At 50.0% G+C, this 23800-nt stretch overlaps 1 protein-coding gene across 2 annotated transcripts in view; it reads right to left on the reverse strand.

The window, feature by feature from the left end:
* Window positions 1-3293: 3293 nt before the first annotated feature.
* Window positions 3294-23800, reverse strand: part of SLC13A4 (solute carrier family 13 member 4) — a 45665-nt gene continuing 25158 nt past the window's right edge. The window contains exons 6-16 of one of the 2 annotated variants that reach the window (XM_043589634.1): window positions 23327-23366; window positions 22477-22554; window positions 20369-20553; window positions 15988-16107; window positions 14659-14760; window positions 12726-12827; window positions 11895-11992; window positions 11567-11691; window positions 7966-8127; window positions 6622-6759; window positions 3294-4920 (exon numbers count right to left, since the gene is read on the reverse strand). In XM_043589634.1, the coding sequence (XP_043445569.1) occupies window positions 4783-4920; window positions 6622-6759; window positions 7966-8127; window positions 11567-11691; window positions 11895-11992; window positions 12726-12827; window positions 14659-14760; window positions 15988-16107; window positions 20369-20553; window positions 22477-22554; window positions 23327-23366 (1288 nt within the window). In that variant the 3' untranslated portion in view covers window positions 3294-4782. The remainder of the gene's footprint in view (window positions 4921-6621; window positions 6760-7965; window positions 8128-11566; window positions 11692-11894; window positions 11993-12725; window positions 12828-14658; window positions 14761-15987; window positions 16108-20368; window positions 20554-22476; window positions 22555-23326; window positions 23367-23800) is intronic. The other variant, XR_006298603.1, reaches the window with a different exon arrangement.

Below are 23800 nucleotides of genomic sequence, written 5' to 3' on the forward strand. Positions count from 1 at the left end.
CACGCTGCTTTTGGTCACAATACTTTATTTTTCTGCAGTTGCTTTTGGAACCAGTTTATGAACCATGCAAACTTTGTCATTACTCTATGGTCACTCTCCTGGTTGCTGATGAAAATCTAGAATATCTACCTTGATCACACTTCCTGGCTTGTAAGATTTGATCTTGAATGACTGAATTGTTAGCAGAATGAAATACAGCCTTGAAGGATAAAGTTTTACTGCTTTTGAGGGTATTCAAAATGCCACAAGCTTAGAAAGGTAACTTAAATGTTAGGAGATTAGGTCTCTCTCTATTACGCCTTGTAAACCAAGCACATTGGGATTTAGGGCTTCCCTCAGGAGTGACTCTTCCCCTCGCTTACCGGTGGGGAGCCATCCAGCAAATCCATTCCTGCATTTGCCTTCACCATATAAACTGCTCCTCAGTGAATACCGGCTGCCTCTGTGCTCCGCATTCAGATACCCTCTTCTAGTTAGGTTCTTGGAGCAGTGAAAGGGGGCTCGGAGTTCTCAGGCAAGGTTATCCTCACTGAGATAGAGGAGGAGCCCAGAACCATCACAGATGTTGGGGGGTAGTTGAAACGTTGCAACGCGAGTGAGGGGTGCAGCTATTGTGATTGTGGCACTAAGAGTCACGTTCCCTGAGTGTTGTTACGCAGGGACTCTTGCCTCACACATCCTCAGAGGGATGGGAAGAGTCCCTGCAAGACATACTCGTCTTCTCCTTTTAAAAATGTTGGAAAACTCCTCTGTCAACGTGGCTTAGGAAAACTTCTTGCCATACCTGATCGTAAAAGGAAGATTACTCACGTGTGCAAAATATGACTTCAGGGTTGATGTTGGGAACTTCACAAAGACATTGGACCTGACAAGTTTATCCTTAAACCACAATCCTCCCAAACAAAGGGAGAGAAAAACCCAAACAACCTCATTTAACATCATCAAAAGGGGTGTTAAATATTTCAGGAGTTGAAGTTGCCATTGATGTCTTCAGTGGACTTTTCTAGTGATTTGGTGTTTTAGGCAATTGAGCAGAGACCCGCTGCTGACTTAGAGGAACGATTTCATTTTTTCTAGCCCATTTGTAGGCCCATTTTTTCAGTTTCCATTTGTAGGACGGTAGAGGAAGTTACAGCGTGGGGTTTCTCTAGCTGTCTGTGCATACGGGCTCACAGAGCATATGTGCACGTGCATGTTTTCATTTCCACGGAGTACAGTCCCTAGATACAAGGCTGGTGTTTGTTTTTCTGCTGAGGTCTCCTGCCTTTTTAATGCTTTTTCTGTTAGTCCCCCTGAAGGAACTCTACAGACTGTCCTGGAGCAAATGAGGCTTTTTCTTAAACTGCCCGTCTTGGGCTTTGCACGTAGCATTTCCATTCCTTACTCGTGAATGAGTGCTTTTTCCCCTACTGGCCGTTAGGGCCTTGTGGAAGGCCACAGGGTGGCAAAGGGAAAATATTCGGAGATCTTGCCTGGTGTAATAGGGGAGCTCGTGACACTCAGATTTTCTTACTTATGCCTTTTCTGAATCTCCATGTGCCATATTTCGTCAAATACATTTTTTTTACAAGGTGCTGGGAAACACCGGAACAGTGAGGTTTTATGGAAGGTGCACAGGGTGGGGCATTGCAAAACCTGAGTCGCGGGCCCATGTGGATCGTTGCCTCTGTGGTAAGGCCTTATGGAAGGTGCCGTGTGGTTGCATCATTTTTGCGTGTGCAATTGTAAAAGATCAGGACAAGAAAGAGTCACCATGTAAATTGCTGGGCAGTTGTGCTAAGAATTCATTTAGTGAGGGCAGCCACGGGATGGGTTACACGTGTACTTGGTCTCTCTCGCCTTTGTGTTCTAACGGTTTGAACATCTTGCTATATACTGAGAGTGATTCTAGTGTTTAGATGTACTTTTTCAAACGTGGCCCCTAAGTGTGAAGCCAACTACGTGATTTAGTATGCAGCTGAAGAAACAGAGATCTGTTCTCACGTTGGAGGGAAAACTAGCTGTGTTTTCTTTACTAAAAGGTGGTTCATGAGTCTTTGCCATGTAAATGCTAACATAAAAGATTGTGTACCATGTCCTTCGTGGGTGACTAAAAGGAATTTCAAAGGCAATTTCCAAAGGCAATTAGGCAAGTTTGATACATAATTGACTTGAAAATAAGGTGCAGTGAAGTGTCTTTGTTTCTCAGTCATCTACCAAAGGAGCAGGTATAAGGTGGTCACTTACTGCTTTCTTTTTAACATTGTGATGTTAGAAGATAAAAGTCAAATTGTAACATTTGCAAGAGACTACTCAGGAGAGCCTTTAGTTAGTGTCCATCAGTGATGACAAGGGGTCGTGAGTCGTTTCTGACCTTTCCTGTCCCTGGAATGAGAAGTCTTGGTTGACCTGATCTCTGGTGTTGGGAGAGAACAGTGCTGCTTTTCAGAACGGTCAGTAGACCGGACTGAAATAAATGCTCTTTCTCAACTGGCCAGTCGAGTGCACTGGCTCCTGGAAGCTTCGGCAGCATCTGCGGTGGGGAGCGGCACTGCTTCCCCTTTAGGAGTGAGTGCGGTTCTCAAACGCTCAATGGTGGCCAGTGATTCAGGTCAGCTTAATTCTAAGTCAACGCTTCCTTCTCTTTTTACTTGTTTATACTCCTGGAATCTTATTATTTGCACCTTTTTCTCACTGTCTGACCTAGAGGCTTGGGGTCCAAGTTCTGTAAATGACATTTGACTCTTTGGCAGCCATGACGATACGCTAACACCCTGCCTCTTCTGAACATTTCATAGCAAGAGAACTATGCAGATTCCATCAAAGCAGCCATAGCGTATATTGCACTGGGATTTTATTTGGGCTCAGGAGGTCTTTATTTTCATCACTAGTCACATAATGTGGCCTAAGCTCATTGATGCAGAAGAAGCAGTAATATCCGCGGTTAAACCCTGTCAGTTTCGTTGTGGTCAGAGCACCCGAGTGCTGACCGGCACAAAAGAAATGTTATAATTCACAGACCCTTCATAAACTAAGAGAGCGACTTCACTGATAAGTTACTGTTGTGGGGAAACCGCCCGCCCATGCTGTCAGTAATAACTTAAAATCAAGTAAAACAACGTAGCAGCTCTAGGGTGTACCTTTTCCAGTAAGACCTACTTAGCAAGTAAGTGGTGGTAGAAATCAGAACTATGTAATGTCTCCAAGCCAGGGGGATTGGGAGCTATATCCAGTCATGGAGCAGGAACATCTGTCGTGGAGAAAACGGCCTGGTTTTTCAAGAGGAAGAAGGAGGCCTTGATTTCCAAAGTGATTTTTTTCTCACAGGAAACATTTATTAAGTAGTTAGTTTACTATATTGTATGAGTTGCGGGGGACTTGAAGAGACGTAAGACGTCTCTCCCCTCGAGGGGCTCCCTGTAGGAAGTGGCTGGTGTGTGAGGCCTTCTGTACTTGCTTTCTCAGGAACAAACCACTCATTACATCCAAAAGAAAGCCAGTCAGATATCGCTAATAGCACTGTGGTCTTAATGATAGTTTTGGCCTTTTTAATAAGACAGGTATGGAAGTTTTTCTCCCTCCCAACTCAACCAATGCAGTGGTGTTGGTGATTAGTGGAAAGCGAAGAGAGAGACAGGTGCCCCCGCCACTCTCCAAAAGTAGAGAATTCCTATGAAACCTTCCGTAAGCCAAAATGACAAAGCGAAGAGGCAATTGCCGTTAATTTATGTGGAAAGACGTTTGAGCGTTTCCAGACTTCCGCAATAACCTCTCTTAGGCTTCCCTGATACCTTAGGAACTTCTTGCTGACGGGTGTGCGAAGTAAATGGGCATACAGCACAGACGCTCGCAGATGCAGCTCGCAGCTCTGGCAGCTCCGCGCAGAGACGCTGGGTGCAGTTCCCCGGGAGGCGGCCCAGTGGCACCACTCCAGTTGCTCAGGTTGCGCACTGCCCCTCGCCCTTTGCGCTCGCCGCAAAACCACTGAACACTACTTGGACTCTTCTCAGAAATCCAAAAATCCTCTTCAGATCTCCTCCGGTTAGCGAAAACGGGTACTCACGTGGGTCTTTTGTAAAAGCAAAGTGGCGTAACCAGAACTTTTGAAAAGCCGGGGATACCTGTACTGATTTCAGTGTGTCTTCTGTCTCTACTTCTTTTTCCTTGGACAAAGAGAACAGTACAAGCCTCTTTCTAAAGGGGGACGCTATTTCTTTGTGGGAATTTGGTGCCAAGGGTAAAGAGAAGCCATTGAAGGGAGCTGCTTAGAAGGGAATCAGAGAATTGAGAAAAGAGTACTGATCGCCACAAAGAGGACTTGCCAAGATCGCCTTTTTGTGGTGAGAACTTAGGATAGAAACGCTGAGGAGAAAGTTCCGGGGGAAGATTTTCCTCCGAAAGAGGAGATGTGACTACACAGGTGGGATGATTTGATTTCTCCTCCAACTCCAAAAAGGGGTTAAGGTATTAAGAATAACATGGAAGCCAGTGAGGCTAGTTTGTGAGGCTTAGTTAGCCTCTGAGGGGCGACCGAGTCAGCCTTTCTGCTCTTCCTGTCCTCAGACCTGGAGAGCCCAAGATACAGGACGTGAGAACGGTGCTAGGTTTTCCTGAACTACAGTGCTGAGGAAGGAGGGCGGAGAAGAAGGCACTAACGTCCCAGCATCGGAGGCTTCCTGCTCGTCACCTGGGGTGCCAGGCTGTGGAATCTTCCGGTGGGGGTTGTGTGCTCCTGGCGGCTTTCTTGGTCAGATTCTGTTCGGCGCTGGTGGCTCCTCTGGCTGGGCTGTGTGCCCGCTTGTGTCAGGCCTGATCAGTGAGGTTACTGACCTTAGCCCAGGCTGGAAAAGTGTCCAAGTGGAAGAGGCTAACTCCCCATGTGTTGATGGCCACCATCACGATCACCAGGCCAATGACATTGACCCCCAGGCCAGCTTTCACCTGTAGGACACAAACCAAGCCCACCCAAGTCACTGAGCGGGCAGCAGCACAGACCCCGGGTGCTCCTCTGTGCCCCCCGCCCAAGGGTTGGCGCTGGTCTGTCGCAGTCGCTGCCTGGGGTCCGTAGTGTTGCACGAAGGGTGTCTTGGGAGCGTGGCAGGATGGGCGAGGCCACTAGAACCGTCTCCACCTGCAGTGCCGCCACTCCCAAATGGAGGCCTGGCACGTGTGTGCTTGGAACACCAGGTCTCCGTTTGTTAAGACTCACGCCAAGCAGGGGGCCCGCGTGATAGGGAAGTGCATGAAGGCAGGAACTTCTCGGAACCTTTAACGTGCTGATACGTAGGGGGACCTGTAGGAGAGGCCAGGTTCTACAAAGCCTTTGCCACTGTTAACCGTGTTTTCCCTCCCAAAGGAACGGCCTCCGGAAGGTTGTGTACGTGGGGTTCACGTGGAGAACCAGGTCGGCTGCCTCTGCTCAGCCCTTCGGCGGGAGAGTGACGCGGGCGAGCTAGTTTTGCTTCTTTCCGCTGAGGGGATGTCGCCTCCACGACTCAGCCCTCCCGTTTCTGCCACGGAACTGAGCCTCACAGGCTGACGGGGGGTGTGGGGCAAGATGGGTGGCCGAGCCAGGGCCAGATGGAAAAACGCACAGTAAGAAGGGCTGGCATTAAGTTGGGAAAGCTGTGAGGAGATGGTTCCAGGCAAGTGACTAGATGTGTTGGCTCCCTGCTTTGTGGGCAGGGCCCTAGACGTATTAATTGGCCTTGCCCCCTGGGCTTTGGGCGTGGAGGGCCGCCCCTGTCTCCTAGCAGAGGGGGCAGGTTCTAAAGGGGCTGATCTTTTAGAAGGAACCATGTAGAACATTTGGTTGGCACCCCCACCTTTAGAAGATGAGGAAATTGAAGTCTCGAGTCAGCGCCCAGGACTCGCTCACTTCTTGTCACCTGGTGCCCTTGAAAGGCGCTGTCTCTGATCACTCGATTCCAGGGTAGAAGGTGCGGGGGGGATGGGGTGAGTGGTGGGGGCACCCGGGAGAGTCGGCTGGGGGGACAAGAGAGCTGGGGCCGAGCTCAACTCTCTTGAGCAGACAGGGTCGCGCAGTAAGAGATGGGGGGGGGGGGATGGCGGTGACCTCCCTTCCCCGGAGTATTACAGAGCGCTTAGGTGAGCGGGTTGAAAGCTGAAAAGGATCTGAATATCTGCTCCTGGCCTGGAGCTCTTGCTTCCTTTCCTCCATTTGATATTTACAGGGCCGCGGAGAACGAGTTTGGACTCGAGTGAAACAGAATTGGTGAGGCCCTCCCTGCGCCGTCCCCCCTTTCCCTTTCCCCTGGGCCCCTGTGGTGTCTCCCACTCGGCTCCCATGAGTAAGCCAGCAGCTTTTTGAATGAACATGCCTGCTGGGCCAGTGAAGAAACGGAGGCAAAGACTCGTGCCTCATCCCACTGGGCTGCGTCTCGTGTCTGTCCCAGCTTTGTCTGTCCGTGTACCCACTGTCTCCCAGAGTAGGGGGGCAGAGGACGTGGTTGCTATCCTTGGTGCCTGTGGGCCAAACCGAAAGCCTTCTTACCAGCACCGTTCTTTCTACCACACCGCACTGGGTGTTGGCAGACCACAGGCGCTGCCACAAAATGATAAAGTTCAGGAGAAGTCCTCCCGGCTGCCGGGGCTGGCGGGAAGAGGGCGGCCGCGACTCACCATATCTTTGATCTGGCAGTGCCCATAGCTGAAGACGATGGCGTTGGGGGGATTGCCCACGGGCAGCATCACTGCAAAGGAGATGCACATGGTGACTGGGATCAGGGTGTAGAGTGGATTAATGTGCAGCGTTTCGGACTAGGAGAGGAGAGAATTCACAGACACGTTAGCGTCGAGATTATGCTGGCGTTTCTTGGGCTCAGCATCGCAGGCACGCTTTCAATGATGGTTTGGTGTTCGCTAACCTTGGCTGGAGACCACGCGCTGGGGGTAGTTAAATCACTACCCTCAAGGGCATACAGTGCTGGGCAACCCAAATGGGCTCATGCTGCTCCCTCTCTCCCCATGGAAACATGGGCCTTAAGTTCCCTCCTGGAAGGGATGTTTCATTTCTTGGGGCTGGTCTAATTTTACTCCTTAGCTGAGAGATTCATCCTTCGAGCCCAAATCTCATGAATAAGCTGCTTTGATTGGAGTGGGGGTCCTTCATCCTTGGGGCGCAGAACCAAGGTTGTTTGTTTGGTTTTTTTTTCTAAGTAAGATGTTTGCTTTGCATGGGATTTGAACCCATGGCCTTGCCCTCGTCGTTGAGGGGTTTTGACTAAGTGCCCTCCCGTGCTCACACAGGTGACGGAGGGCGACGTCTGAGCAATGAGCAGAGAGAGTGACCGGGGGTAGTTTGGGGTTAAAAAGAGCTGAAAGTTATCATTTTGTGGGGGATGGGGAGGAGCCTTTGTTTTCTAGGTTGCAGCCCGTGGATGGGACAGACGCAGCATCGTGTCTGGGGCGTTACTTTGGGCGCTGCTCAGCCAGGCTAAGACCTGGCAGTTGCTCTCCTCCCCTGGTCTGTCAGTAACAGACTGTTCTGAGACCGTGGGGTAAGGCTGGCATTGCCCTCAATTCTCAGACTCTCCTGGACAGAGAGATTGGGGGCAGGTGGTGATGCTACAGTCTCGGTCTTTACAGCTGAATGTGCTCCTGGGGGCATTTTGCCTCCATTTTCTGTAGTTATTCCTCCTGCCCTCCTGTTACGTCTTAGGACAGAAAGAAATTTGATGGTGGTGAGGAATTGGAATCCTAGGGTTTTAAAGTTATTTTGCCCATTCACAACTGCCTCAAAACTAATCCTGTCTTTCGGAAAGGATTTTCTAGAAGCCTTGCTACAATCTGTTAATTTATTGATATACTTCTCCGTGGCTCTTTGAAAGACGTCATCTCCAAACTATGGCTTGAGCACCAATCAGTGAAGGCCATGGCAATGACCAGAGGAGAGGGGCAGCCATGGAACTGCTCCCTGGGCCCGGGGGAGCCCATCTGGACACCTGGGAGCCCTGCCCCACTCACCAGGCTGCATAGGATAGGCAGGAAGATGGTGATGGTGGCTGGGTTGCTCACAAACTCTGTGACAATGGACACCAGGATGCATGCCAACAGGGTGATGGCCCACGGTGGGAGGCTACTCAGAGACAACATCTGGTGCCCAATCCATGTGGAGAGGCCAGAGCTCTGCAGGAACACAGGTGATACAATAAGAAGAAAGGAGGAAACACCCATTCCCAATGGAATTCTTAGACTCCAGAAGGTCAGGGATGTGGTGGGGGGGGGGGGGTAAAGGAACCACCAGGAGTCATCTAATTTGCCTCCCTATTTTCAGGCAGACTGGACCCAGAGGCATTACTGATTTGATGATTAATTAGAGACAGTTTTTATAGCCCAGAAAATTCTTTTTTTTTTTTTAATTTTTTTTTTTAATGTTTATTTTTGAGACAGAGAAAGAGCATGAACGGGGGAGGAGCAGAGAGAGAGGGAGACACAGAATCGGAAGTGGGCTCCAGGCTCTGAGCCATCAGCCCAGAGCCTGACGCAGGGCTCGAACTCACGGACCGCGAGATCGTGACCTGAGCCGAAGTCGGACGCTCAACCGACTGAGCCACCCAGGCGCCCCATAGCCCAGAAAATTCTTTATGATTGTATAATGGCTTGGTAGGGGCTAGAGATTTTGGGGGCGACTAGGCCCTCAATGTCAATCTCATTACTCTCTCCAGCTTCTGACATTCTCACTCTGGGTATTCAGTCAACAGCGCTTTTTACACAGACTCCCCAGTGTAATCCTCACTTCTGCTTTTGAAACCTAGCTCGCTTATCACCTGTGAAAGGGTGAAAATTATCAACATCTTTGGATAATGACCTGTCCTGTGGTTTTGGGGGAGTCAGTGGGCAGGGCTGAACACTAGAAGCTTTACATGAGTGACGAAGGAGAGGATTACGGGTCTATCTCCACTGAGTGGGAAGGTGCCTCCTCCTGGGAAGCTGACCCAGAAGCCGAGTCATACAGTCCCAACCTGTTTCAGGTTCAATCTCATCATGGCTGACATCAGGATCTACAATTGTCAGTGCTTTTTCATGACACAAGATATAAAGGCATGCTGCCACTCTTGAACCTTTTCCATTAGCAAAATTTACATCGATCTGCTCCAATAAATGAATATTCCCTCTTGGAATAACTTATTTGGTTGGGAACTGTTCATTTGCCAATGGTGAAGATTCCCTCCCTCCCCTAAAAAATGAAGGACACCAATTGAATCCTTGTACTAAAAAACCCAGGTCGCCATATGCATTCTCCTCCCTCCCTTTTCCTCTCCGTCCTGTGGTTGATGTGCTCTGCTGTCCCCTGAGTACCCTGGAGACTGCAGACGCACTAAAGGACTGGAGAGTAGGGCTGAAAGCAAGGTGAGACATCTTATAACTCCTCAAGGTCAAGTCCTACTCATATTTTGCTGTTAAAGACAGCCTCACCGCATCGTCAGCAGGCTTTTTCTCCCTTTTGCTGAATTCGTCAAAGGCTACTTGATCTCTATAGCACCCCAAGGCGAGCTCATAGGCAGCTGGTGACCGAAGGCTTTCAGAATTCTCTCTGCTCTGGCCCTTTTACCTGGGAGCCTTGACCGAGAGCTGCAAATCCAACATGCGGGGACTACAGCAATTCATGGATGGTACAGAGCTTTGAGGCCTGTAGGAACTCTGTAATTGTTATCTCGTCTAGCACATTAAACCTGGCCCACTGGACAAAGACAGGATAAATTGATAAATTTAAAAATAAATTGATAAATTGGATTGTGAAGTTAGAAAAAATCACCAAAAGGAAGTCTTACTTTTTTTTAAACCTTGGTATGCATTTTACATTGGATTTTCCTCATGTCAAGACTGAAATGATTTCAAACTCGGTAGGAATCACTATGTCATACTTGAATTATATTACTAAAATTAGTAGAGTCATTAGATTGTACAGAAATATCAACTATGCTATCTGTAGTACATACACAAGTTAGGTTTAAAAAAAAAAAACTTTCCAGGCTAGACTCAGGGGCCAAAACTAACAACTGAAATTCAAAAAAGATAAGTATGATATTCTGAACTTGGAATCAGAAATACCAACAGCATGTATACAGAATTGGTTGAAAGACTTGAAGTTTAATAGTGGCTAACGGTTAAAAGAATGAGGGTTTAAAATTGTGTTGTTTATTTTTGAGAGAGAGAGAGGGAGAGAAAAAGCACGAGTGGGAGAGGGGCAGAGAGAGAGAAAGACAGAGGATCTGAAGCGGGCTCTGCACTGCCAGCCCGATGCAGGGCTCCAACTCACAAACCGTGAGATATGACCTGAGCCAGAGTCGGATGCTTAACCCACTGAGCCACCCAGGCACCTCCAGAATGGGGGTTTTAACTGGCTGCAATTTCAACATAAGTGTTGACATGAGTGCCGTTGAGGCCTTGTCAAAGCGTCCATAAAAATACAGAATGGTGCTTGGATCAGAGGTGAGAGTTGGGGCTGGAGTAATAGGACTACTTGACTCTGCAGTAGACTGACCGCCTCTGGACCACGTTTGAATAAGGTCAGGGTCAAAGTGTAGTGAGTGGTGAGGAGAGAGACCAGCGTGGTAAGGGGTCACTATTTCTTGATGAATGGTTGAAGGAACTAGGGACTTTTAGTTGAGAGAGGAAAAAAAAAAAAAAAAGATCTAAGGGGATCTAATAACTTTTTATTATTTTAATAATTATTACCTAGGATGGGGCTCCAGAGGACAGAGTCAGAGCCAATAGTGGAAGACAGACAGAGGACCTGAGCTGAATGTAAAGAACAATTCTCTGTTCCCTGCTCAAGAATATCCGGTCACTGGTGGTGTTCAAGCCCAGGGGTGTCGTGCAGGGAATTCTCTCATTGGGTAGATGGGACCCAGTGTCCTCCAAGGTTCCTTCCAAGTGTAGGATTCTTTGACCTTATTTTTAGTGATGCAGATAGCACTGGCTCTCAATGAATGGGCAGTCAGAAGTGAGCCAAGTTAATGAATATAGCAAAGGTCAAAGGACAAACGGTGTGAACCTGACTCATTGTGAGGATCATTCTCTACTTCAGGAAGGGCTAACGCTTTCCCACTGGCCCCCTTTATGAGATCTCATCCCAGTTCTGCCCAGTCAGGAAATCAGGGCGCGTTTACAGCATATGCCTGAGCGTTAGCGTGCATTCTCCCAAGGGGCTCAATATATGCGTAAGGACTGACTGAGGGGTAGTTCTCCGTGTGTCAGTGCAGGGTGTCTCCGGGCCCTTACAGACACGTCTCCTAACACCACTGTCACACGCCCACAGGGAGATGGCTATAAAATCCAATCTTTTGCTTGTGGCAGTGTGGGCCGGTGAGTGAGGTGTGAGCGCCCGTGTGCCAAGAGCCCATAGCTCAGCTGGTCTGTAGCTCTGTTCCCAGCAGCATTAGCTTAGGAGCTCAGGGCAGGAACAGGACACGGGATGGCCACTCCCATCTGGACTGTTCCCTTGGGTGACCATTCACCTCTCCCTCCATGCCTTTGAATCTTCCTCCCAGAAGCGAAACGGCCATTAGGTAAAGCAGCTTGAAAATTCTTCGGCCCAGTGACAACAGAATTCAAGAGTTACCTTGCTGCCTGAAGCCAGAGCATAGCCTCCTCCCACCAGAATGACAATCTCCCAGGGCATGGTCTTCTGGAAGTCCTTCCAGGTGATGATGGGCTCCGTCCCCCGGGAAGGCTCCTGGTTCTGCCCTGGATCACAGGTAGACAGAGGTAGAGCCAGATGAACCCTAATAGGTGGGATTCGTGGAGTAAGGGCCTAATTGCTGAACCGATGACTTGGGAGAGGGCTCTGCCTCTATCGTGGGGTACGGGGGAGGCACTCGGTAAATCTCCTTCCCCCACTTCTGACTTGGGTATTATTGACTAGGGCCAGCCCCAACTTCTTCTCTCACCGTCACTCTTCTTCCCAAAGCAAGGCTTCTTTGCCGGGATCAGGAAAAGGAGGAAGCCGAGGAAAACGGAGACTGTGGCATCCGTGCGGTAGCCCTTCCTAGCAAAGAGACAGGCAGGGCTGGAGGAGGAGGGTAGCACGATGTCTCAGAACAGTCCCTCTGGACGCGGGGCCTCTCTTTGGGACCCAGGCTGGAGGGCGGTCAGCCTTCCCTCCTGCACCTGTTGCCCCACTAGCCAGCGGTGGGTTTAATGGGCAGCGGTCGATGTCTGGAGTCTGGGCCTGGCTAAGGTGGATGTCTAGTGTGGATCTACGGGCCCTAGAGAAGGAGACATCGGGAGTGATTTCGGTGAAGGGGAAGGGAAAAGGATGAGTTCTCTCTCCTGCAAGGGCCACACCTCCACGTGTGTCTTTGCTCCAAGGAGAAGCCGTGCTGAGAGCGAGCGGCGGCCCCGGCCCTCCGAGGTCCTGCCGGGGTGGCACGGGGGCCTCTGCCTGCCTCTCCCTGCCAAGGCCTCAGCCACCACTCTCACAGCTGATCCTGAACCCTCAGAGCCGCCTGTGAGGCAGCTCCAGTAACAAGACCAAGGTCACACGACTGGTAAGGGGCAGCACCACATCCCAACGCGACACACAGAGGCCACGTGGCCATTTTCTTCCTGACCCCACACTCTGGCTTCCCTTAAAAGAGGGGACTTTCCAGGGAACAGAAGAGCGCTGCCCTTAAGAATGGAGGAGGGACACAGGTGGGACTGAAGACTCTATGTGTGTATGTGGGCGGCGGGGGGGGGGGGGGGGGGTGTCTCCTTAAGGAGGAGACAACATCACTTACTTTTCAAAGAAAGAATCCCAGCCAGGAACAAAGCCAGGCTCCCGGGTAAACCACAGCACGGTCATCAGGATGAAGAAAAATCCGGTTACCATTTCAGGGTAGCTACGAAATACAACAGAAAGAGTTGCTCCAGGAACCGGGAAGTCTGCATGTTTTTCACTTCGCTGCAGGCGCTCCTGCGTTCGGGGCTCAGAGCCACCAGCCCACGGTGCTGAGCGGCTGCCAGGAAGTGGGAAGCGGGCTGAGAAGGTGCCAGAACACATGGCGTTAACCGCGGCTCCTCGAGGTGAGGCGGGGGGAGATATAGGGTGGCACAGCGGGATGCGGTTGTACAACAACACGAGGTCCACGGGGCGCCCGGTGGCTCACGCGGTTAAGGTTAAGCATCTGACTCTTGGTTTCGGCTCAGGTCATGATCTCACGGTTCGCGAGACAGCGCGGAGCCTGCTTGGGATTCTCTCTCTTCCTCTCTCTCTCTGCCCCAACCCTGCTGTCGCTCTTCCTCTCTCTCAAAATAAATAAACACACATTAAAAAGAAAATAAGACAAAACCCAGTACAGCCTCCGAGGAGAATGCGGTGGAAGAGGCCCCCGAACGCTGCTGGTGAGGGCAGGGGCTGCGACAACCTTTTTGAGGGAATGTGCTGATGTATATCTGGAGCCTTCAACTCGGTCCTTCCTTTCATGCAAGGAAATAACCAGAAATGCCAGTGCTATGTTACCTATTTAAGAATTCAACATTGAAAATGGAAACAACCTACATATTCAGCAATATTCCATGACATCAGGTACATTTTGGTATAACTGTAGGCTCAAATGAGATACATTTAATGATCATGTTTGCATAGCAGAGTTAATGGCCTGGGAATATAACGACAGCCTAATCCTAAGTGGAGGGGCGGGAGGCAAGATATAATACTGTGTTTAGTTTGGATTGAATTTTAGCAAAAATACATATAATTTTGCACAAAACAAGCATATAAGGAAGAGTGCATTATGTTAACAGTTGTTGACAGTTAACACTGAATAACTAAAAGTCGGCTTTAGTTTTTTCTTTATATTTTCCTTATGTCCTAAATGTTCTACAATGAACATGTATTCCTTTTATAAATTAAAACATTTAAAAATACTGCTTGGGGCGCCTGGGTGGCGCAGTCGGTTAAGCGTCCGACTTCAGCCAGGTCACGATCTCGCGGTCCATGAGTTCGAGCCCCGCGTCAGGCTCTGGGCTGATGGCTCAGAGCCTGGAGCCTGTTTCCGATTCTGTGTCTCCCTCTCTCTCTGCCCCTCCCCCGTTCATGCTCTGTCTCTCTCTGTCCCAAAAATAAATAAACGTTGAAAAAAAAAAAATTTAAAAAAAAAAATAAAAATAAAAATACTGCTTATGCCGGGATCCTTTTGCCCAAACTGTAGCTGCCAATTGCCATCAACGGAGAAACGGCCCCAGATGGGACACGAGGTCACTGGGGAAAGCCGATGGAAATTGCTGAGGACGGGGGTGTCTTCAAGTCTGTATCTGATGATGCCCGATTCCTCCCCCCCACCCCCACCCCGCCCCAGCTCCCTAGGAGTGTCCGTGGACCAGCGGTGGCCCATTCAGAGCAGTGTGAGGGGGCTGACTTTACAGGGAATTGGGCCTGTCCGCAAGAGTGTGGCTGTACTGACTCGCACATCTTTCCCCGGCCACCCCACGTATGACATCCACACCCACACCACGGCTATACCTTGGACTTCGAATATGGTAAACGGGAAGGGTGGCCACCTGGAGTCTGGGCCAGCCGGACTTGGGCATTAAGTAGCAGTTCTAAATGCCTGGATTCATAGTTGCGGAAAACTCCCCCAGCTCAAGGGACTGTCGAGAACAAGGCTGCTTATGTGCTCATTTACCTGCCATGCTTTCCTGGGGAAGAGAAGGTGAATAGCTGATTTTTACCTAATGGCTCCCAGCTTTTCATATTCCTCTTGGATCCTCTTCTCTGACAACGCTTCCCTTTTGGTCTTCTTCTTCTTGCTCAGAGAGCAGGTCTCTCTAAAACTGAGGAGGAAGAATGAGCAAAAGAACGAGACAGAGAATCCAAAGCAGGCTCAGCGCTGTCAGCGCAGAGCCCGATGTGGGGCTCAAACTCATGAACCATGAGATCGTGACCTGGTACCAAGTCAGATGCTTAACCGATTGAGCCAGGCACCCGATACCCTACAACTTTTTTTTCTGCCAGGTTTCACAGCCTCTCATCAGCCTCTCCCATAGGCTTTTGGGCATATTTATCTGGGTATATATCTGGTATGTCGGTGTGAAGTCATGTCTTACAGACTTGGGCAAGTGTATTTACATGGGGTTGTTTTCTACGCGCTGGAGGTATAGAAGTATGCGGCTGTCATTGATGTCATAGTAGCCTCTGTGTTGTTAAAAAAAAAAAAAGTCTGGGGGTGGCTGGGTGGCTCAGTCGGTTGAGCATCCGACTTCAGCTCAGGTCATGATCTCACAATTTGTGAGTTCAAGCCCCACGTAGGGCTCTGTGCTGACAGCTCAGAGCCTGGAGCCTGCTTCAGATTCTGTGTCTCCCTCTGCCCCTCCCCTGCTTGCGTGCGCTCTCTCTCTCTCTTTCAAAAATAAACGTTAAAAAAAAAAATTTTTTTTTTAAAGTCTGCTCAGAGAACATTCCCTGAGCAATGGGAGTCTTGGGTCCCATGGACCAATATCAAAGCATCATGTGTATCTTCCCTTTATGTGTTTGAGGCTGGTCAACTTATGGTTATGAAGAAAAGGCTTCCTAAGCAGATTAATGTTAGAAATTATATTGCCGGAGGAATAGCTAACTTATGGTTCTGAGAAATATGAGCATATTTCACACAACGACTAAGTATAAATCAGTCATGTGTATAAAACAAAGCCTAAAGAAACTTCTACTTGGAGTCACGTTTCTTTAGAAATTAGTTCAAATTACTCCGTATGCTTTGAAGGAAATGAAACTACATTAACCACCCGCCATTCACACTTGTTCTAAATCAGGCAGTTCCTTTAACCAGCTAGTTGGAATTAAGAACATTCCACTGTGGAGCTCATAGTGAAATGCAGAGTCCATGTATGTTTAGAGGGTCTAGAACAGGTGACGCCTGACTCCCCATCTCGTACGGTGCGTTCTCCTCATGCGTCCTCCATGGTTATTGGTGGCTCCCCGAGGAGTGCTCTCCACGGTGCGCACCATGACTTTGGATGGACGGGAGAGCCTCGGTGCCTTGCTGGCAGGGCCCTGGGACTTACTTGCAGCCCAGGAACAGCCAGTGCATCCAGAACCAGCTGACCACCAGCATGATGAGGGAGATGGGGAAGCTGAAGAGGAACCAGGTGCCGAAGTTGACCACCTCTGCAGCTGGGTACTGGCTGGAGGGGAAGAAACCAGGTCAGTGATTAGAAAAGGGTGGGTTCCCATGTGGTGTCTGGGGGTAATAAGCTAAATGCTCCTTAAGAAGACATACATCAGAGCTAACGGCAGAGATGATGGTAACAATAAGGTAAAACGTTACCTAGAACTCACGTCTTTGACAGTCGCAACTCTACTGGTCCCAAGAATTATGAAGGAAACTTAAAAAAGGCACCTAGGGGCGCCTGGGTGGCGCAGTCGGTTGAGCGTCCGACTTCAGCCAGGTCACGATCTCGCGGTCCGGGAGTTCGAGCCCCGCGTCGGGCTCTGGGCTGATGATGGCTCAGAGCCTGGAGCCTGTTTCTGATTCTGTGTCTCCCTCTCTCTCTGCCCCTCCCCCGTTCATGCTCTGTCTCTCTCTGTCCCAAAAATAAATAAACGTTGAAAAAAAAAAAAAAGGCACCTAAACACCCAAAATTGATTTCACTGAAGCGTATATACTTTGTGCTCAGGAGAACCACTCGGGAGCTCTTTGCTCTTAATTTATATAAAGATTCTTCTTATATGTTTACTCATCTGTTTTTCAGGACAACAGAGAATGGAAAGGACAGTCTGGTATACTTTGTGTAATAAAGTCACTGAAGCAATATGAGCTTTGACTGGGGGATGCCATTCTGGAGAAGTTTGGACTCTAGAGCATCAGGAGGGTTCCCGGTGTTGACTGTGCCCATAGGAGAACCATGACTTAGAATCTCTAAATCTTTGATCAACATGCACTGGTGTCTTAGCGTCTCAGGGAGGTTACCCGGAGGACTCTCCATTCATCACCAGGCAGGGCGGTGGCCCCAGCCCAGGTGTCATTTCCTGGGGAGCCACATGTGAGCCACGTCTATAGCCTAGACAACACCTGCATTCCTTTCCCCTTGGGCTCTTCTAGTTGGGACTGGGCACAGAACTCCTCTAAGGTGGGAGGAGACTGTGCCCCTCTCTTCACACTAGACACTGCACAGAAAAAGAGAACGGCCGAGAGAAGAATCCCCCAGAGAGAAAATACAATGGAAGCACAGGATGCAAGAGTGTTTAATCTTCTCTGCCATCACAGAGAAACAACACTGTTGTTTTGCACTGTGGCCTGGTCGTGGACTTACCTTTACCATCGGTGTGCCTCTTGGGAAGTTGTGACAGCTCATGCCCTCCCTAAGGGCCAGAGTCACTGTCAGTCACTGTCAGTGGAGAGAAGGGCTTTGGGAGCTAGAAGGACACCAGAGGGCATGTAAATCACTGAGTGATCACTCTGGGCTGCGCTGGGCCAACGGGCATGAAGTCTTGCATCATCTGTTCTCTGTACATAGAAGCCTAGGCCCTGCTCCTGGACCCAGGAAAAGGAATGGATTTTTCGGATAGATTAAATAGACTTTTGTGGATAAATGTTATCCATTTATCCATCTTAGCACTTTAGAAAGTGTGACTGTATGTACTGAATGTAACAACCAATTTGTAGATTTTTTAAACACAGCCAGGATGCACTCTGGGGGTGGTCTGTTCACCAGTGCCAAGAAAAATAGCACGGTGGCATTTTCAGACCAGCGGGGATCCAGGGAGTCCACCTTCCTTTCACAGAATTCCTGTTGTCCAAGTCAGCCAATGTGATGACTAAATGTACCATGACACAAGCCAGGAAGTAGACTGAGGGAATATGAATCGGCCCGACCACAGAGTGAACCAAAAATTGAAGAGCAGAAACTCAGAGCTTGGACAGAACAATATGGTGTGACGACTCCGTGAAGTTCACGTCCCAGAGACTTCGGTCTTAACGTTCATTGGTCCATCTCCCCCCCCCACCTTCCTTCCTTCCTTGTTCTTTCCTTCCTTGTTCCTTCCTTCCTTCATTGCTTATTTCCTTCCTTCCTTCCTTCCTTCCCTCCCTCTCTCCCTCCATCTCTCCCTCCCCACCTCCCTCACTCCTTTCCCCCCTTTCTCCTTTCCTCCCTTCTTTCCTTCCCCCATTCCCCCTTCAATCCTTCCCCTCTTCCTTCCTTACTTCCTCCCTTCCTTTCCTTCCTTCCCTCCTTCCCTCTCTGCTTCCTTCCTTCCTTCCTTCCTTCCTTCCTCCCTCCCTCCCTCCCTTCCCTCCTTCCCTCCATCTCTCTCTCCCCACCTCCCTCGCTCCTTTCCCTCCCTTCCTCCTTCCTTCTTTCCTTCCCCCATTCCCCCTTCAATCCTTCCCCCTTTCCTTCCTCCCTCCCTTCCTACCTTCCTTCCCTCCTTCCTTCCCTCTCTCCTTCCTTTCTTCCTTCCTTCCTTCCTTTCTTCCTTCCCTTCCTCCCTCCCTCCATCTCTCCCTCCCCACCTCCCTCCCTCCTTTCTCTCCCTTCCTCCTTCCCTCCTTCCTTCTTTCCTTCCCCCATTCCCCCTTCCATCCTTCCCCCCTTCCTTCCTCCCTTCCTTCCTCCCTCCCTCCCTTCCTTCTGTCCCTCCCTCCCTCCATCTCTCCCTCCCCACCTCCCTCCCTCCTTTCCTCCTTCCCTCCTTCCTTCTTTCCTTCCCCCATTCCCCCCTTCAATCCTTCCTTCCTTCCTTCCTTCCTTCCTTCCTTCCTTCCTTCCTTCCCTTTCCTGCTAAATGGAAGGGTGTGTTTATCCTCTTGGCTATGATCAATTTCTCTGCCCTCTGCTCTGGAGCCCATCCTTTCTTGTTTTCTCAGTGATATCACTCTATCAATCATCACCTCTTTCCCAAAACTTTAATTTTCCTCTCACCTGGACATGCCTATCAGCATTTAAACACCTTCCATCTTAAAACCCCCTTTTGACCCCACTGGACTCTTCCTTTGTCATCATCCCATACCTCTCCTTCCCATCACAGACAACTCTCCGTCTACTCACTTCCAGCATACTCCTCACCTCACTGACACTTGGCTTCACTTTTCAATCTCTTGACCAAGTTGCTCTTGCCTAGGTTACCTCTGTGTCACCAAATCAAATGGACACATTTTTGTCCTTCTTTTCCTTATCCATTCAGCCACTTGAAACAGTATAGCCCACCCCTTCCTCCTTGAACACTTTCTTCCCTTTGATGGAATGACACCAGATTTTCCTCTTCCCTGGGTGATCCCTTTTGTTGTCTCATTTATAGTCTACTTTAAAATATTCAAGCTTAATATTTACGGTCCCTGCTCTACTTAACTCTCCCTGTTTTCCCTGAGTGATTGATCTCCTTCACTCTCCTGACTTCAGTTTCCACATGCATCCCACCAGGACCCAATGCCATCTAATCTGGGGGCCCAGAACAACATGCAAATGTGGGGCCACTCGTTCAAAAATTAAGAATTTTCAGATGGTGACAGCAGAGCATTGAGCTAAGTATGGGGCCCTTCTGAGCATGGTAGTTGATGTGACAACATGGGTTACATGTTCATGAAGACAGCTCTTCAGGCCACTAAATCTGTGCCTTTAGCCTAAAAATAAGATTCAGAGCTGTGTATCCATCTGGACGTCTCAGCCTCCACGTCAACATTTCTTCATTTTTCCGCTCATTTAGGTAAAGGGCGACTCTCTTCCCCCAGCTGCGGAAGCCATGAGTCTGACAATCAGACTTGGCCTTTCCTTCTCTCGGGCCCATCTCTCAAATCTGACCATTTCTCCACTGCCGTCTGTGTTTGCCGGCCATCACCAGCTCTCTCCTGGGCATCTGCAGTGCTGTCCAAAATTATCTTCCTGCCGCCTACTTTTCCTTCCTGCTTCCTTCCTGCTTCCTTCCTACTTTTTCCACTTTTTCAGTCCACCATCAGTTTCCCAAACTGTAAATCCGATCACCTCACTCCCTGCCTAAAATGCTTCAAAGACGTCTCATGGCCTTTCAGATGAAGTCCAAACTCCTTCGTGGGCCTCAAGAGGCCCTTTGCAATCTGCATTTCCACTTTTTGCCCTCTGCCATTTTCTTTTATGGGCTCTTTTCTCTCGCCTCAGTCCTGCCACTCACCGCTTTCTTTGGAAAACCTCTCTTCATCCATTGCACTCCCACTGAGCCTCGGGTCTCGCTTCCAAGGCTGTGTCTTTGGGGAGGCCTGTTCTCCCTGTAGACTGGGTGGCCCCCGTGGGCTCTCCCAGCAGAACCCTGCCCCTCTCCAGTCCCACTGAACTGTCATGCTCAACGTCTCTTTTCCCTCTTGGTATGGAAGCTACTCTAGGCCCATTTTCTGCCCTATCCTTAGCACCCCGTTCCATTCCTGACACGTAGTGGGTGTCGAGTAGATATTTGTTGACCAGGTGAGTTACTTACTTGTTGAAGTGTTCTAAGAAAATGAGGCTGGTGGAGGTACCAATAATGGTGGTCAGGCCCCCAATGGTAGCAGCGTAAGATATGCTCAGAGACAGGCACTTGCAGATCATCTGGTCACGCTGGGACTTGTACTTTCTGTTGAGCTCCTGGTTCCTGGGCCCAGGAATCAGGACTAGTGGCTTTTCCTATCGGAGGAAAATTAGTCAGTGCCTCCAACCCAGCGCGGGCTGTCCCCCACACAAGGCATGAAAATAGGGGCATCATGGCGCAGTGGAAAGACAAATCCCAATCCTAGTTTTACCGTTTACCAACTTGGGCAGCCCCGCTGGGCTGCATATTCTCCTGTAGAACGAAGATCTTATTTTCTCCACGAGATTGTTATAAAGAGTAAGTGAAGTAACGTACGTAAAGCACTTAGAGCATTTCCTGGCATTTAACGAATGCTAAGCTATTATTACTTTCGTTGTTCGTAACAGCGTGTTCTGTTTCTCACTTGAACTCCAGCAAAACTGGCTGCTCTCCGCTCTCTGTGTGAATAACACATGGAAGGTGGTTGTTCTATCCAGAGCTGGAGTGACAGTCCTGACCCCGAGAGGACTGAGAAGTAATGCTTACGTTGCAGGGGGAATCCAGTGTGTGATTCTCTCCTCCCTTCCTCACGCTTTTCTCCTTTTCGCCTCTTGGTTTTGCCTCCCCACGCCCCTCCTCTGCTTGCATATAAGGCCGGCCTTCTGTCTTCTCTCAGGTCCTGTTTGGCCCAGATGGAGGCCTTTCAGGGTCAGAGGTTGCTGACCTCTGGTCTCAAGTGTAGATAAAGAAGCAAGTGCCCTCTGCTCCCCCAGGCCTGGTCTCCCCTCACTGAGTCTTCATGAGACCAAGGCCAGCAGGCCAGATCCTGGGAAAACCATGGCGAAGAGGCCATCTTTCTCAAAGCCCTACCTCATAGGAGAGCCCAGGCCAGTCTGGACCCTCCCTAACCTTCCTGAAAGATTCATTATCAAAGCTGGAAGAGACCTCATAGATTCTCTGGTCCGGTGGTTTTCCATGATCCTTTCTACTAATGAACATTTTCACGGGCCTCCAATACATAAAATATGATGTAGCATTTCATCAGCGTACATCTATTTTGTAACTAAAAGTACACACGTGTGGTCGGGGCGGGGTGGGGGGCGGGGCTTGGATTTGAACTGAGATGCTCCTCTCACTACTGGTTCTAAGGCCTGGGGCACATGATGTGATGTCCTTGCCTCATCTGCAGAAATGGAGTTCCAGACTGCTACTTCACCGAGCCAAGACTGGGGAGAAAATGCTTCGCATGTGCTTGGTACATAAAAAGCGTTTCATAAATGGTGATGGTTATTTATGACCATGATGGACGTTAAGGAATTGAGATTATCTGCATGGACACAAAGATTTGAAATCAAGGGTTTTAAGTGGTAGCTGCAATTTTATACCAGCTTCAGTATCTATCTTGTTTCTGCATTTTCTTTCAGTGGAATAGTAAGTAGCAGGAGGATCCTCGTTTGCACAGAAAAATTTTCTTACAATCTCAGAATCAGTAAAATATTTGCGTTTTTCCTGAAGCACTTATGAGAAACAGCTTGAACACCTCTGATCTGGTCAAACCCCCAGTTAAAAAAATTTTTTTTAATGTTTACTTTTTGAGAGCGAGAGAGAGAGAGAGAGAGAGTGTGCGAGCACAAGCGGGGGAGGGGCAGAGAGAGAGGGAGACACAGAATCCGAAACAGGCTCCAGGCTCTGAGCTGTCAGCACACAGCCCCACGCTGGGCTCGAACTCACGGACCGTGAGATCATGACCTGAACCAAAGTCAGACCAACTGAACCACCCAGGCGCCCCAACTTCCAGATATTATGGTTGAAGAAAAAACAGGGGCTCAGATGGTAGAATGGCTTGCCAAAATCAACAGTGAGTTACATGTTTTATCCCCGTGGCACGTGCAGGCCAGACATGCATGTGGCTGGAGGCCTTGGTGGCAGCTCAGGCCCTGACGCCCTCATACTTTGAAGGCCAGCGCCCCTTCGGAAGCTCAAGGCCTTTCCTGTAGGAAACAGGGTCCGGGGTGGGGGTGGGGGGTGAGTTCTATTACCTGGGATCGGTGCTGCTTCTTGCTCTGGGGTGTTGCCATTTTGACAGGGTTGGTGATTGGGGGCACCCCATTCAGGTTCTGCAGGGACAAAGACCATCACACTGTCAGGAAGACGACGTGGTGGCCCTCAGAGGGACCACGTAGTTGCCCCCATGGGCACCCCACGCCTCCGCGCAGTGGAAATGGGAAACCGGAAACCGGGCAGAATGCGCAGCAGGGGGCCGCCCCACTGTGCCTCCAGCCCGCACCTCCCCATCCAGCCTGGTATCGAGCCGCCCATGTGCACAGGCTTTTGAAACTGGGCAGAGCACGGCTGCGTCCTTGCAGGAGAGCCCGGCTTTCTGGAACTTCATTAGCTAACGATGAATTCTTCATTTTTCTTTAACGCAAAGGGGATGAAAAACAAAAATCCCACCACAGCAAAGTCCACAGTGTGGGCATCAAAATTTGGGCTGCCGTACGAAGACGTACAACCAGCTCTGGGGGAGGAGCGAGGCCGTAAACTCGGCTCTCCTCCGTGAATGTGACCCTTTTGATAGTTTTTGCGCGGACTCCCCAGTGCAAGGAATCCCGAGGGTGAATCTGTGGTTCCTGGAGGGCCGACGGTCGGGTTCCCGCGAAAAAGGCCACCGTGCACTTGATGAAAGGCTAAGCCCTCTCGCGACCGGGGTTCAGAGGTACCCAGGCCCTTGCCAGGAGCCCGTCCGGCCCCTCTCACGTCTGGGCTGGCGCGAGCACCTCTCTGTTCTCACACCAGCGGTGCTGCTGGGCTCCAGGCCGTCTCTGTCCCTGAGTCCGCTCGAGGGACCTCCAAGTGATCTTGGAGCACGGAAAACACCCAAAGCCTTACCTTGTCCTGCATCAGAGAAGTGAAGTCTGCAGTCGACGTGCTGGAACAAAGCAAAGGAAACGGGAACACAACAGTGGACCAGACCTCATGCCCTTCCCCGCCCCACCTTGGTGTTCCGCGTGGTGACTGCTCTGGGGCCCGGTTTCCTAGGCTGCAGAGAGACTAACCTCACGCGGGTCTTCCTAGCCTCCCGGAGACGCTGCCGGGATTCATGGGGACACAGCAGTACTAACACTACTCACTAGCGCGGAGTGCATTTGGGGGGCTGACCCTTAAATACGGACGTCAGTCCTCCTGACGTTGTCGCCACGGATCGCTGGTCCCTGCATTTATAGAGCAGACAGGTGGGCCGGTGTCTGTCTGCCTGGAGCGCCTGGGCCCCCCGCCCCCCAACCACATTCTCACTGGCTGACTCGGTGAAGGTCACCGGCTAGAAGGAGACATTTGCCACGTGCTTCCCTGAGGCTGCAGGAG

Source organism: Prionailurus bengalensis, chromosome A2, assembly GCF_016509475.1.
Source record: "Prionailurus bengalensis isolate Pbe53 chromosome A2, Fcat_Pben_1.1_paternal_pri, whole genome shotgun sequence".
Taxonomy (NCBI): domain Eukaryota; kingdom Metazoa; phylum Chordata; class Mammalia; order Carnivora; family Felidae; genus Prionailurus; species Prionailurus bengalensis.